Source organism: Nothobranchius furzeri, chromosome 4, assembly GCF_043380555.1.
Source record: "Nothobranchius furzeri strain GRZ-AD chromosome 4, NfurGRZ-RIMD1, whole genome shotgun sequence".
NCBI classification, from domain to species: Eukaryota; Metazoa; Chordata; class Actinopteri; order Cyprinodontiformes; family Nothobranchiidae; genus Nothobranchius; species Nothobranchius furzeri.
Genome location: NC_091744.1, coordinates 9,516,324 through 9,532,719, shown reverse-complemented (window position 1 = coordinate 9,532,719; position 16,396 = coordinate 9,516,324). Strand labels below are relative to the sequence as shown.

General features: G+C 41.9%; 1 protein-coding gene and 1 long non-coding RNA gene across 4 annotated transcripts in view; one reads left to right on the top strand and one right to left on the bottom strand.

Moving 5' to 3' along the window:
• Window positions 1-287: 287 nt before the first annotated feature.
• LOC107389643 (UDP-GalNAc:beta-1,3-N-acetylgalactosaminyltransferase 1) overlaps window positions 288-16,396 on the bottom strand; it is a 28,769-nt gene continuing 12,660 nt past the window's right edge. For all 3 annotated transcript variants that reach the window (XM_015965891.3, XM_054743642.2, XM_054743643.2), the window contains exons 3-4: window positions 9,497-9,558; window positions 288-2,719 (exon numbers count right to left, since the gene is read on the bottom strand). In XM_015965891.3, coding sequence (XP_015821377.1) covers window positions 1,692-2,714 — 1,023 coding nt within the window. In that variant the 5' untranslated portion in view covers window positions 2,715-2,719; window positions 9,497-9,558 and the 3' untranslated portion in view covers window positions 288-1,691. The remainder of the gene's footprint in view (window positions 2,720-9,496; window positions 9,559-16,396) is intronic.
• Window positions 4,513-5,357, top strand: LOC107389667 (uncharacterized). The gene is made up of 2 exons (XR_001573459.3): window positions 4,513-4,883; window positions 5,229-5,357. It is a non-coding gene; the product is annotated as an uncharacterized lncRNA (long non-coding RNA).

Sequence of the window (16,396 nt, the reverse complement as noted above, 5' to 3'; positions counted from 1 at the left end):
TCGCTGTGATGGATCCGCTGGAGTTGATTCGATAATTACAGCAAATTTAAATGTGTGTTTACTTTTTCCAGATAATTTCACTAACCTTTGTTCACAGATCCAAGAGTTAGGGTAATGTAGAAGTGTGACATTTTAGTACACGTTAGATCAGATGACAAACCTGCAGCTGAACAGACGTCAGCCATCACGCTTCTCTATGCTGTGGTAAATGAGGAATTTGCTTTGAAAGCCTGGATTAGAACAGTAAATATTAGATCACAGATCAGAAACTGAATGCATCCATGTCTGGGTTGGGAAATGAATTCACTGTTTAATCAATGTCAGAAATGTTTTTTCAATGATGTTCTTCCACCCCCTGCTGGTGAAACCGTCACACTACAATTGTACCAAACAAACGGAGCATTTAACAACAAAAGCAAAGCATCAGTTAGGTTGCATTTACAAGGTTTCCTAAAACAAGAAACATTCTTTAACTCTAAACTCAACTTTATTTTGTCAACAGAAAATGCACCTTAAGATAAGCCTACATTAGAAATATGTAAACTGAACAGAAGCATCAAACATGTTAGTGCTGGCGTTACACAACACTGTTTACTCACATTCATCCTTTTATTACCTAATCATATTTATACAATATGTTACAACATTAATAAATTCAGCCCGGAAGGAATGCTCACCACACACAGCCACCAATCGAGTCATACGCCCTCCGTGGAACTCCTGAAGAACTTTTTTACAGTATTTTACAAACATCAGGCTCACGAAACATGACGTAGCTTTAATTTGTTGACATTAGGTGTTCTTTGGTTATTTGCTTGAATAAAAAGGACACCCTAAAAGCATGTTCACCATAAATTAAAACCATACATCACATATTCCAGACTAAATGTTCCACAATCGATGGATTATTTAGCCCGTCAAAAACGTGGTTCCAGTGTGTTGAAAACTAAGGCAAAGTCATTCCACATCGGTTGGTCCCCTTCACACTGAATGAAGACCACTACAGGATAAATGCGTTCCAGACTGTGGATGGTCTTGGTAACGTCTACTAAGGATGGGATCCCCGTTAGGTGTAAAAATGTCCCCTGCTGTTATTCCAGTAGGGATGCAACGATACCACTTTTTACCAAACCGATACGATACCGATACTTGGATCTGAGTACTTGCTGATACCGATTACCAATACCGATACCTCTACCATACAAAAAAAAGGCAAGGATTTGGAATACAGATTTTATTTTCTTCTCTGCACAGGAAAAGACTGAGGTAGATAAGTAAAATATGAAAGGAAATCATCACAAACCTAAAATATTAGGTTAACAGAAATGACAAGTTACAGTGAAGCCATTTTCAAGCAACTGCATTGGTATCGGTTCCTGGTATCTGTTAACTTTTACCGATACCAATACGGTTATTGGCATCGTATCGGAGCCGATACAGATGCCAGTATCGGTATCGGTGCATCCCTATGTTCTAGTGTATAACACCTTCCGTAGTGTAATCATGGGTTTATTCCTGAGCAAAGTTACACTGAAGCAGGTTTTTGGTGATTAGGCCACATTCTAGGTTTAGAGACCGTATCGACGGTTCCATTCTGTCAGACTGGGGCTTATATTTCAACATAGCAGCAACACTTTTCTTCAGTAGTCCAAAAACAAAGCTTCACCCCACCAACAAACATTGAATAAAACCTAATTCTGGCACTGAACCCCTTTTTGGATTCTAAGCCAGTACCAGTTGATTTGTGATGTTTCCGTTGTTGTCATGGCGATCACTTGAGAAAGACTGCAGCTGCTTAGAGGATGCTGAGGTGTGACCAAAAACATTGATGTCTCAGGAGGGTCAGTGGGGGAGATACCCAAAAGCTTCAGGCACATGCCTAGGTAGGCATCTTCAATGTAGATGGGTTTAATTTGAGGAGAGACATCCAGGATCTTTTTAGGGAGATCCAGGGACATGATGTAAGCCATTCCCAGAGGATACGGTGGATACTCGGGCTCAGGAATCACGCTGCTCGGCATGTAAAACTTATTAAAGGGGTTTCTTAAAACTGGGCTGTGCCACCACACCAAACCTGTCATATAGTGCTGTTTAGCTGTGCTAGGGTCAAGTAACAGTTTAACCACATTTTTCACATGTAGCAACATATCCGAGTCAATTTTTAAAGCAAAGGAAGATTTTGCACAGTTTTTGGACAGCCACTCCAGCATGACCATAGTCTTGATGGTTAAATTGTTATAGCTGTCCAGGAAACTGCTCTGTATGATGTCACGATGCTGCTCGTTCTCCCGTTTGAGGCTCTCCTGCAGCTGATAGGCATCGCCTCCTTGAGGCAGGCCCAATATGAAGACAGTCTCAACCAGTTGACCGAGGACCATTTTTTCACTTCCCCATGTCTTCCGGATGGTATCTCGGGCCATAGCTTCACTGGGAGCAGTGGGAACCATCATAACCAGGAATGGAGTGGTGCTCTTACATGTTGGGGTGTCATCCATGGTGAATTTGTAGTTCCGCGGATAGGCTACGTGATAAGGCCCCGGATCCTCCCAATGTGGCTCAGGTGTCGTGACAGCCGATGAAGGCGCCTGCATTTCTCTGTATGCAGGAAAACTCGCATGTCCTGGCCATCTCTCAAACTGGAGAACGATGATGCAGACTGTCACTGCCACCAGGACTGTGATGAAGATTTCTTTAAGCCGATTCTTGTGTTCCATTTACACTGTAGAAACGTGAAAGATGTTAATAAAGAGTCATGTCACAGAAGTTGAGCTTTCAGATCTGTGCTATAAAAAAGTTCAATGAGACAACAATGGAGTGAAAAGTATTTGCCTGTAAAGCTCTCATTCACTCGTTATTCCAATACATTTTCTGTGTGCTCCAGTATGAATTGATTTCTTCTGAGTCGTTTTCTGAAGGAATAAAAACTCTGTTGCTAACTGGGGTGAGACAGCAAGATTTGGGGTAATTACTCATTAATATTCATGATTTACAAACATCTTGACTCTGCTACCAGCAACAAGACTCTTACGCTTCATTCATTTGCTCTTCTTTTTGGGTAAAGAATGCATTGTTGATGCTTCATCTCCACCAATAACACCAGCCTGAATGTGTTTCGCCATGTTGTGGTGTTGCTGTTGCTAATGGTTAGCTTCTCCAAGCCAAGACGTGCTCTGCATTCTCCTGGCTGCTAAATCACCAGCCAAGGTGGGCGAGTCCATGAATGTTAACATTCCCCAAGTCTGTGTGGCACTTTCTGACCTGACCGTTTCTCCATATGTCTTCTTTCAGCGGCTAATGCAGGCAATAATAGCTTAAGGTCTATTCTCACATCCAGACTGCATGTGAAACTCAGCACGACCCACTGCATTTAAAAAAGAACAAGTACTACATGTTTGTATGTGAACTCCACTTTAATGGTCTGTCTCCTTTTTCTTTGCTTCTGTCAGAGTGTCCCAAACAGGTGTTTGAATTTTGTTCTCCGCAATCGACCCATCCCCTGGGGAAGTGGTGAGCTGCAGACACGACCGAGCTCTGGCACCATTTGTTGGTTTAATCCCCCAATCAAACACCTTAATGCTGAGTGTCGAGCAGAGAGGCATCGGGTCACATTTTTAAAGTCTTTGGTTTGACCCGACCATGGATTTGAACCCAAAATTTCTCAGTCTCAGTGTGGACACTCATACCACTAACAGTAGCCACGTTTACATGCTCCAAATTTCCCCAACCCCATTCAAATCTTGGTTGATTGGAAATCCCAAATCTGTTTACATGGACACTAACTGAAATGATCCAATCACGCCGTGAGTTTCTATGCACCAATATTACGTCCCCCGGCTCGCTAGGAGATGTGGGATTGAGGGAGTAATGATGTGTGTTAAAACAATGAACATAAACCCAGAGTGTTCGTTGGAGGAGATTTTTATTAAGAGCTTTCCTGATTGTCCTCTAGCTCCCGGTGGAAGGAGGAAAAGGAACAAAAGTATACAAACAAAACAAAAGTAACAATGAATAATAATTAATCAAAGAACTGAAAGCGCCGGATCAAAGGACCGGTATAATAGAACTCAACCGAGGAGATATAATCCCAAACCAAACTCCAGACGAAAAGCTGAGCAGCCCTTTTACCAGGGCTCAGACACACAAATTTACTATGAGGTTCTCAATAACCTAACCGAGTGTATTCAAGCCTCAAATAAGATAACAGTGAAGGGGGAGAAAAGAGTAGTGAGGACACCTCTGTGTCACCACTTCTCAGAGCCTTCCCCCATCCAATCCTAGGTTCACCTCATTTAACAGGGTGAGGTGATTCCTAAATGAGGATCAACTGGTCAAAACTACGGAACGCCTGTAGATGGGAGCTGTTGGTGGTGCTGCTGAGGCCATCTAGTGGCCTGTAGCGGCAGTGACTGCAACAACCAAGTATTAATCAGATTAAATAGGTTGAGCAAGTGCAGAGTTGTCTTTCCCGGAAAAAAAATGTAAACTAATATCATGTAGCGAAATGAAAACTGTAAAAACTGAAAAAACAATTGCTGCTTTCCTGGTTCATTTTTTCTATTTAAAGTGCATGTCAAGTGTGCCTCAGAGTCTTACCCCACCCACGTATCAATTTTGAAAACTGCAACATTAGTAGGCGTTGCCTGGAGGACCGAGAGGGCGGAGCCGTGGCAGTGACGAAGAGACGGCTAACTAGACGAAGCTAGCTCCCTTCACTCTGAGCAGTCATTAGAAGTGGAGGACGTTTCTCCCCCTCCTTACCCAGACACTCGAGAAGAAAGGGACCAAGTCTATTTGGAGGAGACAAGCGGACATGAGCCTTATTGTTTTGAGCTTGTGAGTTGCCTGAAATTACTGGAACCGACCCAACAGACCCATCTCTGAACGTAAGTAGCCGTTAGCCATAGCATTGGATTAGCTGCAGGGTTTGTCTCCATGGCCCTAAAAAGCTAGTATTCAGCATGTTTTAGAGATTTATCTGCATCAACACACCTGGTTTTAATCAGCAACAAACAGCTGAGCTGCTTAACAGCTTATCTAACCTGTTAAAGCAGGAAAATCCACTGAAACGTGCTGGATAGCAGCTCTCCAGGAGATCTGGGCTCAAGCTAGTCTGCTGCATAAAGTTATGAAAATATACCATGAGAAAATTATTCTGTAATGTGTTCAGCCCATTAAAACTGCCCTGATTTCATTATTTATTTACTGATACTAGCTGCTCTTGGTTGCAGGTGATCCTCTGGTGTCTGCAGCTGGTCTCCTGCTGATGTCGTCGGGATCAGGAACTTCCAGAAGAATGTGCCTTTCAATGACTCTTTCCCCCTTATTTGTTATATTAATTAAATAAATCTCAATTTATATATTTCCTGTTTTTGTTCATGTCCATAAATACTTAAACATGCTTGAAATTAAAACGAGCTTTTAACAGTGAGGTGCTAGTTTAGTTCATCACAATAGAGCTAGTTAAACATGCGACAATGTGATAATTCAATTAATGTAATTTATAAATATCCATTAAAATATCAAAACTGGAATCAAAATGAGATATTTGGCAGCACAAAAAACTTGTCAAACACAATATTTATTATAATAATTGTAGGCAGACAGGAGACAGAGCTGATGGAGGTTCTCAGTCATCGAAGGATGGCTGAAGGCTTTCCAGGAACAGGAGATGTGGTGTTGTCTCTTCTCTCTCTATTCTGCCAGATGAGCTGATAGGTTACAGGTGTGTGAGGACATCCTCATGCTGTCATAACCAGATGACAGGAGTTATCAGGTGATCAGCCAGGCTAATGATGAGATGCAGAAAGAAAACAAATCCAGGACAGTGTACAGTAATAAAAATAATATGTGGTGTTGCTTACCTTATGTGCTCTTATAGAGTTATTAACGTGTGCCTGCCTCATGGTGTAGAGTCCATATTTTGCTGAGTGTCCTGCAGTAATGCAGGTTATTAGTTAATTTACTTTTGATAGCAAAAACAAAATATTTAATTTAAAAGTTATTTACCAGGTGAATCAGCTCACACGTCACCACCTGGTGGTGACCACCAAGTGTCACAGGGCCAGAATCAGTAGCCTCCTTCATGATGTAATCACATACGTATTTAATTGTTAATATCTTAAAAATTCAGAAATGTTTTAATTTTTTTTTACCTTGAACAGTTCACTGAGCTTGCACTGTCACTGAGGTGGAAGCTGGAATCAACAGCAGACACCTCACACCGTGGTCTTTTCAGGAGGTGTGGATGCTCTGGGACCTTCTGGATAATGAATTTCTGTCATGGTCCCTGTGTCACAAGACACTGAGGCTGTGAGCTCTATAAAAACAAAGAAGCAGCACATTTATAAATGTTTAAAAGAGCATAAAATCACTTGTAACAATCTGTAAAACAAATTAAAACTAGAAGGTAATAAAATGTTTACATAGAAGATTATTAAAAATAATTCACCTTTGCTACGGGTAACACCACGTCAGCCTGGACAAGTGCATTCTTGCAGATTACTAAATCAGTCTGACAGCCAGTGTCTTGGGTAGATTTAGCCTGAAAAAAAATAGAAGCACATTGATGTTTATAAAGTCAGATAAAATACAAAAGAAACTGTCCCATATAGGCGCTTTATAACATTCCTAGTGTGTGATGTTATTATAAAGTAAAAGTCAGTCACATATGATGTGGAGACCCTGAAATGCGACCTCCTGAACAGAATTCCTCACGGAACCGGGTCACGCTGTGCTAGATTTCACGCTGTAATGCTGTCTGTCAACTAGTGCTGCGTCAGTTTAGAGTCACTGTTGCTGAATTACCGACTGACACAAAAACAACCCGAATTTTCTCCGAGCCTGACAGAAATAGTCATGTGGACCGTTTTGTCGGCCAGGGCTTCGAGATATGTTCCGATTCGCCGCTGATTCTAACCTTACATCCCGTTCCACATTTTGTGAACTTGACAAAATAGCCCGAAGGCAGTGCAGGCTGATATTAGCTAAATGGAGTGAACCACGTCTCTCAAACTTTGCATTTAGGTAGGAAATTGTCTTTAGAAGATGTTAAAACTTTTATTTAGCTTACTCACCTCAGACTGTAGCCCGTCATGGTGGGGGAGCAGAGTCGGTGGGCTGCATCTAAATCGCGGAAGAGCCACGGTGGGCACAGCCTCCCTCTTGGAACGGAGACGTGCAGAATCGCGGGTAAAATGCTGGTTGCAAACTACAGCACCAGGCGGGAGCTGAATCTTTTCCAGACACGCAACCACTGGCGCCTAATTTCTAAGTCCAGCGGAAAGGAGTGCAACCCGACAGAGCTCCGCAACCATACTACACTACACCTTCTCACCATGCTAACACGATATGGAGCACTAAACCCGAACTACTTTCCTAATTACACTAACAGCCAAACACCAACTAAACTACAATATCCAACAGCCAAGCTAACACTAAATAAGTATGTATAACACTAAAAGCTATGCTAAAGACTAGGATATGCTAATGCTATATGCTAATGCTGAACTACGGCTAGCCTCCTACACTCTCATGCAAATCCAACTCCCAACTCGCCACAAGGCGTGGCCGAGACTCCCGATGCTTTTATAACGTTGACACAGAGCTGCTACGTAGTACTCTACTGGATTACGTAGTATCTTACTCTTTAGCCATTGGCTAAAATTTATTCAAAATGAGTCAAATTCTATGTTTTAAGCTGAAGGTGGAGCTATACTGTGGTATTTAGGCAGAATTTTTAATTTTTTAAGAAAATGCACCAAAATGCTAAAATAATGAATACACACATTTAAAACACTATTAGACACTCATTTATACAGTTCATCAGCAAAAAAAAGTTAATTTAGACGTTACTTGCTCTTTAATGTTTTTTTTTGCTCATAGAACTTACGTCTTCTTGAGTGAATAACTGCAGATTTATGCTTTGCTGACTCATGTTTTATTACTGAGCTCTGTTGTGGGTTATTATTCATAAAATGTGACAATAAGCTGAAACTGTTGAGAAGACTTGGTTCAAACTAAATAACAGGAGATGTTTGGAAGCCTGTGTTCATCAAAGAACCACATCTCATCTCATCTGCATTAACGTGTTTTTACAGATAGTTGGCCATAACATTTAACGGAGGATGTTTTTCTCCTCAACATCAGCCTCCTTAAACTTAAACCAGGTCAGTTTAACCGATGTCACCCCCATCTTCTTTACGAGCACGTCTCCATCCACATGCTGCAGAAACAGCTGCTGCGGTCACAGAAACGGGGATCCGTGCTGCAAACCCGAAAAGAATCTGCGCGTTTCCAGTACAGACTTGAACATGTTTGTCAAATGATTTGTGCAATAATCAGATTTTTATTTTACTTCCACAAAATACAACTTCTGTATTAGATATTATAGAAACGGGGACGGCTTGCCATCATATTTAAAAGTTGGTGCTTGTTTATTAGGCCGTCATTTTTTGAGTCAGGCAGTCCAAATGACAGTGGGCATTATTTTACTGCAACAATCCGGATAGCTGTGTACATGCACGTCAATCGGAATGAGGATCGGACGAAATGAGGATCGGACAAAACCACCTCTCTCAATCGGATTGAAATTTCCTTCCAATCAGATCAGAACATTCTGATTGACATGTTTACATGCAGAATTTTTTATTTGATTTGGCGTTCAATCCAATTAATTGTGCGCATCTAAACGTGGCTAATGTGTGAATGGGTGAATGAAGGGCTGTAGTGTACTTGTAGACTCAGAAGTGCAGGTTATCATTTATCTTCTGCCATAGCCCTCTAAACCCAGAGTACACAGATCAAACAACCAGATGTTTCTTTCTGTTCCAAAATGTAACTGGAAAATTAAGGTGATCCTTCGGCATCGGTCCGATTAAAACAAACGGGCTGATATTATCAACCAATATTGTTTCCACCTTGTCACCATTTGTTTACCTGTTTCAGAGGGTGAGGGGAGTGATGTGTATTTGTTTAGTCATCTCAGAAGCACAAATGTGTGTGTTGTGTGTACATAACGTAAATTCAGCTTTAATAATTTTCATTCTATACAAAATCTGCTGATTTTAAAAGCATTAATGTCAGTATATCGATATCGGCAAATATCGGTTATCGGCCATAACAGTGATAGTAAATATCGGATATCGGTATTGGCCCAAAATTTTCATATAAGTGCATCACTAGTGTTGAGTTTATTATTCTTTTTGTTACCCATGTTTGACTTAATGCCCTTGATTTTTTCTGTTCGACTATGTGATTTTAATATTATTATTATTATCCTGACTTGTTGCTATACAGTAATTTGATGCAGTTTTGTTGCTTTTAATGAAAAAAAAACTGGCAGTGACAAACATTGTATACGATGTACTTTTTATACAAAGCTACACATTTTTGCTCAGAAAAGCCTGTAAATTTAAAGTTTTCCAGATTAAAGCAAAAACTCTAGTAAGACATTTTTCTCTGTAAAAATTGTCTTTATCTGACAGTGGGTGACGCGTACCTGTGAATACGGGGGTCAGAAGAGGTTTCCTTCAAAACCATGTAAAAACCGGCCCAACCTGGCTGTGGAAAGAAAGAGAAGTTACCAATGTGATTAATATCCTGGTTACCTCTACAAATGAAAGAGACAAAACAAATAGGCTGGATGAATATTAAATCAGTTCTACACCCTTACGCTATCTGATCCAGTTACAAACACAGTCCTCAATCGCTGACAGGTAGAAGAGTAAGAGTAAAAAGAGTTACAACAAAAAGAAAACCCACAGTTGCGCGTTTTGGTCAAAACATTTCCACCAATTAGTTAAAACACTTTAAACTCTAAATTCTAGGTCTGACTCGTTTTTCAGCATGCAGTCGAGCCACATTTTCTTTTTCTAAAGTGAAGGATTCCTTTGTTTCAAAGCCGATGACATCAGCTGGAGCATCGGGCTTATGAGCAACTAGGTTCTGCAGCTATCCAACATTTTATTTGAACATTCTATTGAATCCTCCATCGATTAATTGAATATTCTATTTGATGACGTTTCAAGTGAAAACAGACTGTAGCCCGCTGCTAAAAATTTGAAAAGAAAACAGCTAAATTACAAAAGGCTCAATAATATATAGTTCCCTCCTTCCCAGCTGATATTTATAGTTAAATATTTTATGGAACACAGTGTGACTTAGATTTCACTCACATTTTAGGTTTGTATTAACCTCATCATAGTCAAAATAACAAGTCTAAATATATTCACATATAATCAGTAGAATTTATTGAATCGAACCATTTGAATCAATCGATGATTTGTTTCAGGCCTAGAGCAAACCATTAACTAGTCTGAATGCAGCTGAGACCAAAATGGATTGTTGCAATCTTAAACCAGCCACAAACATCACAAAGCAACTCATTCTAAGGCTATAAAGACAGCTTTACATTAGAGATAAATGACGTATCGGCACCAATATCGGTGTTGGCTGATGTTAATCTTTTTTTTTATACATGTCTTTTTTATCTTAGAGAAATAGACTTGACAAGTACATTTCAAAACAATGTGAATTTTCTCAAGTGTTGCCCCAAGAACAAACCCCAGACTGCCAACCCTGAACAGGAAAGGAAGAGAGGGAAAAAAAAGAAAAATAAATGAATTAAGAGGGGGGGGGGGGGGGGGGGGCTACTCAGAAACAATAGTTGTGGATTTCTCGATGAATGTCAAAATGTTTGCCAAACTTTATAGAATTTGTTTACAGAACCATGGACGGTGTATCTGATTTTTTCAAGATCCATGCATAACATAGTATCTCTTATCCAGTGGGCATGAGAGGGAGGAAAAGAGTCCTTCCACTTCAGCAAAACAGCTCTTCTGGCCAGTAAGGTCAAAAAGGATAGGACTCTTAGTTTGGAATGTGGTAAGGTCAGATCTGGGGTGACACCAAATATAGCAGAGACAGGGTTTGGCTCCACCTGACACTGCAGAACTTCAGAGATTGTACCGAAAACTGATCTCCAAAAGTTAGCCAGGGAGGGGCACGACCAATACATATGTAGTAAAGAGCCAGGAGCACCCCTACATTTTTCGCAAGTTAGGTCTATGTTTGGGTATAGACGTGCCAACTTGGCCTTAGACAGGTGCACATGGTGGGCCACCTTAAATTGCACTAGTGCATGCCAAGCACACGTAGATGAGGAGTGCACCTGGCCCAGTATAGATGCCCACACCTCATCTGAGATTTTAAAATTGAGGTCCTGCTCCCAGGCAGTTTTAATAGCCACTAATGAAGGACAACATGGTTTAGTGATAGTGTTATAAAGCTTAGACATTACTCCTCCCACTGTGGGGTATACCAATAAAAACTCATCCAATGAGTTCTCAGGGGTTTATTTGGAAATTGGGGAGTCATACTCTGCACGAAATACCTGACCTGAAAGAACCTGAAAAATTGAGTGGACGCGATCCCAAATTTTGTTGTCAGCTGGGCAAAACTAGAAAAGAGATCATCAGAATATAAGTCTGTGAAATGTTTTAGACCTTTTTTATGCCAAAAAAGAAAGGCAGCATCAGCCATTGACGGAGAGAACAAGTGGTTAGCTGCAATTGGACTTAAAAGTGAAAAAGCCTGAAGACCCAGAGTTTTTCTGAATTGAGACCAGATTTTCAGGGACTGCTTAACCACTGGGCTCCCAGAAGTAATTGAACAGGAAAGTGGAAGTGGCGCACCTAGGAGTGCAGAAAGAGAGACTGTTGCACCAACTGTGTGGGCCTCCATGGTGACCCAGATTGGAGATGAAGATTCAAGATAAAAGTGCCTCCAGTGCAGCATACCCCTAATGTTCGCAGCCCAGTAGTAGTGCTGGAAATTGGGTAAGGCCATCCCCCCCCCACCCCACCCCCACCCCCCCACTTAGGCCGCTGGAGGAAGGCCTTTCTCAGTCTAGGATGTTTGCCATTCCAGATAAAAGAGAGGATTAAAGCTGGGCGGACACTGTGTGACTTTTTCACTCGTAACACTCAGCTTCAGCTCAAACTGTACGACTTCCTCGCAGGGCAGATCTCACGAGCCATGTGCTCACACTGTACGACCCAGTTCTCGGATGCGACCTGACTGCTCACACTGTACGTCTGGTAGCAACACATCGGACCTAAAAATATGCTAAAAATAGCAGTTTTTACACAACACGACAGACTTTTTTGTCTTGCCTGTTTTCCTTCAGGAGTGCTGCAGGAGGACACACAGGAATTTATGGGGGCTGGATGAGGAAAACGAAATAAAGAAAGTAAATCTGTGTCTTGTGATCAGTTTAGTTTGACATGAACACGACAAACACGCTTTCTTGACAATCTTTGTGATAAAAAAATGTGTAGAAATAAAAACGAACTACGTGTGTTATTAGGGAAATAGCGGGCGAGCGGTGTTGATGCAGGATTGAGCATGCGCCGTGAGCGGTTCTGATACATTTTGGGTCACAGCTGCTCGCAGCGCAGCTTCAACAGTGCGATACCCTCACGAGGGACGAGCAAAATATCAAACACGCCAGAAGTCCGTGCGAGCTCACGATTGCTGATCGGTAGCTGGTCACGTGGTGTTAATCGCCTCTCGTACCCCCCTGTATACTCTACTACGCTCAGTGCAAAACTCGCCCCGATCTTGTGGATTCTCTTACGAGTGGAAAATCGGCTCAAAAAATGAAAAAGTCGCACAGTGTACACCCGTTTTAAGGAGTCTAGAGATTTAAAAAAGATTGAGGGATAAAAATAGGAAGACACTGGAGATAAAAAAATTTTGGGGAGAAGCATAATTTTCACAGATTTTATTCTGCCAATAAGAGACAGTACTAGTGGGGACCATTTAGATGGCAGTTGCTTCGCTTGATCAAATAGTGGAAGAAAGTTACTCTTGAACAAGTCACAAAAATGCCTAGTGACACACACCAAGGTATTTCAACTGGTTAGTAACAACCTTCAAGGTAAAACTTCCATAATTGAGACAGATGGCCTCTCTATTAATCGGAAACAGTTTGCTCTTATTCAAGTTAAGTTTATAGCCGGAGAACGTACTAAAGTTGTCCAAAATCCGAAGTACCTCTGGAAGAGACCTGAGTGGATCGGAAATATATAATACCAAGTCGTCAGCATATAGAGACCTTATGCTCGAGACCGCCTCTAAGGATGCCCTGTATTTCACCACTGCCACGAACCGCAATATCAAGTGGCTCAGTGGCCAATGAGAAGAGGAGGGGGCTCAAAGGACAGCCTGCCTCACCCCTAGGTAAAGTCTAAAGTACCGTATTTAGACGAATATAGGACAAGGTTTTTTTTATTAACAATTATGCAAAAAGGGGGGTCGTCTTTTAATCACCGACTAAGCATTTACATATACATGTCATATCTTTATAATTCACACATACTTGTCTGGTGTCTGGGGTCAGTACCCAACTGCAACAGCAGAGGTTGTGGTGAGGTCATTGAACTAAAGAAGAAAAATGGCGGGGAGGAATCTGGAGTTAAGCGGATCTAAAACTAGGCAAGTTAACCAACAGCTGCGGCAGAGTTACGACGCAAACTTCAAAATGATGGTTGTCAACGCAGCAGAAGCAACTAACAACTGCCAGGCAGCCAGAAAATACGGCGTTACGGAGTGTAACGTCCGAAGATGGCGCATCCAGAAAGACCGTCTGAAAAATGCTAACAGCAAGAGAAAAGCTTTTCGTGGTCCACAACGCGGCCGCTTCCAAGAAGGTGACAGGCGGGTGTGTGAGTTTGTTACTGAGAAACGTAATGAAGGTCTGCCCATTACCAGAGCCATCATCCAGCTCAAAGCCCTGAACATTGCAAAGGAGTTAAACATACCGACCACAAAGTTTAAAGCCAGCACCAACTGGTGCATAAGGATGATGCTCCGGAGCGGCCTCGCACTGCGTCAGTTTCTTTTCATATCAACTTAAATTCTGAATCTCTTACCAGTCTCTGCTAAGCAACGACATATTACCAACAGTTCTACCATTTTAAATTTCTCCTCCCTCTTTGACTTTGTACCTCCTTCCTCTGATGACGTAGAGCTCCTTACCAACTCATTTAATGATCACTGCCTCAAAATTATAGATCAGGTCGCCCCTTACAAAACCAGCCGCAGTTCCAGTGCCTCTAGTTCACCTTGGCTGAACAACCAGATTCTTGATCTTAGACGCTCCTATAGAAAAGCGGAACGACGGTGGAAGAGGACATGTCTGGTTGTTCATCGTGAATATTTTAAAGAACTTCTCGAGTCATACAACGAAGCTGTAGAAAATGCCAGGTCTTCTTTCTTCAGCAACCTCAAATGTCAAAATAAGAATAATCCTAAGGTTTTGTTTGATACCATCTCCAGCATCGTGTCTTCTCCTCCGCAGCAGGCTCAGCTATCTTCAGCTGATGACTGTAACAGATTTCTCCACTTTTTTGAAAACAAGGTGTTGAATCTGAGATCCAGCATTCCACCAGCCCTCCCCCCCCCCCCCCCCCCAGGAGGGGAGGTCCCCCAGTGCTCCGAGTCTTTCACCTCCTTCTCCCCAGTTACACTAAATGACTTAACCACAATAATCATTCAGATGAAACTCTCATCATGCTCATCAGATATCTTAACTCCCTCTGTTTTAGTCGGGTGTCTTGCCTCTATCAGTCCATCTCTGTTGACTATAATCAACAGCTCACTGAGCCAAGGCTGTGTTCCATCTTACTTTAAAAATACAGTAGTGACTCCTCTCTTAAAGAAACCCAACCTTGACGCCAGCTCCACCAGTAACTTTAGGCCCATTTCTAAGCTACCTTTCATCAGCAAAGTACTTGAGAAGGTTGTTGAAACCCAACTCAGATCCTGGTTTTCTAAGTCAAAGATCTCTGACCCCTTCCAATCTGGCTTTCTGAAGCAGCACTCAACCAAGACTGCTCTAGTAAGGGTGCATAATGACCTCCTGATGGCTGCTGATGCAGGGAAATGCTCTGTCATGGTCCTGCTCGACCTCAGTGCAGCTTTTGACACTGTATACCACAACGTTCTACTAAACAGGTTAAAGGGCCTGGCTGGGATTTCAGGTTCTGCTCTAGACTGGCTCTCTTCCTATCTCACTAACAGAACATTCACAGTGAAGTCCGAAACCTTCTCTTCAGATACTGCCTCTCTAACATGCGGGGTCCCACAAGGTTCAGTTCTAGGGCCTCTACTATTTGCATTCTATATTCTTCCCCTAGCTGGCATCATTCAGTCTTTCCCAGACATCTCCTACCACATCTACGCTGATGATATTCAGCTCTATATGTCCTTTATGCCACACCAGTTGGACAGGCTGGCCAGACTTGTACTCTGCCTGACCCAGATCAGTAACTGGCTGTCCAGCAACTTTCTTGTCTTAAATGCTAACAAGACAGAGACCCTGATCGCTGCACCCCCGGAACTTCAGCCAAAAATCGAGCAAGAAATTGCCTCTTTTTGCCCATCAGCCAAGGCCAACATTAGAAACCTAGGAGTTATTTTTGATCCAGCTTTAAGTTTAGACTCACACGTCAAAACCATCTCCCGCTCTTGTTTCTTTCAACTGAGAAACATTTCAAAAGTCCGTAAACTGGTTTCTACTGCAGATCTGGAAAAAATAATCCATGCCTTTGTGTCATCACGCTTAGACTACTATAACGCTCTTTTTACTAGTCTCAGCAAAACCTCCCTCTCACGCCTTCAAGCCATCCAAAATGCAGCAGCCAGACTCCTAACCAAATCCAGCAGATGAGCTCACATCACCCCAGTTTTACAGTCCCTCCACTGGCTCCCAGTAGAATATAGAATACAGTTTAAAGTTTTAGTCCTGACCTATAGAGATCTGAACAACCAGGCTCCAAGCTACCTATCTGAGCTTTTATCCCCACACACCACCTCTCGGAACCTTAGATCCACATCTGAAAACCTCCTGGCTGTTCCTCGAACCAGACTAAAAACCAAAGGGGACAGGGCCTTTCAGACTATTGCACCCAGACTTTGGAACAGTCTACCTTCAAATCTCCGTCTCTCTAACACTGTAGAGGTCTTTAAAAATCATCTAAAAACTCACCTTTTCATCCAGGCGTTCCCTCCCTAAATGTTTCAAAATGATGGCTTTGTTCGGTTTCACACCTTCACTTTGTTTATACTCATGATTTTATTTTCTACGTTTATCACTGCTATTGTTTTTCTGATGTTTTTATTGGTTAGAGGTATTTGCCCTGATCTTTATCATGTTGTACAGCGCTTTGTGATTTATATCTGAGAAAGGCGCTATATAAATAAACTTTTACTTACTTACTTACAGTCTTTTCAGCGCTATGTGATTGGCTTGAGGAAAAAACACTCCTACACACTCGATCAGATCGGGAATGCCGACCAAACACCGGTGTTTTTTAACATGCCTACATCTGTGACT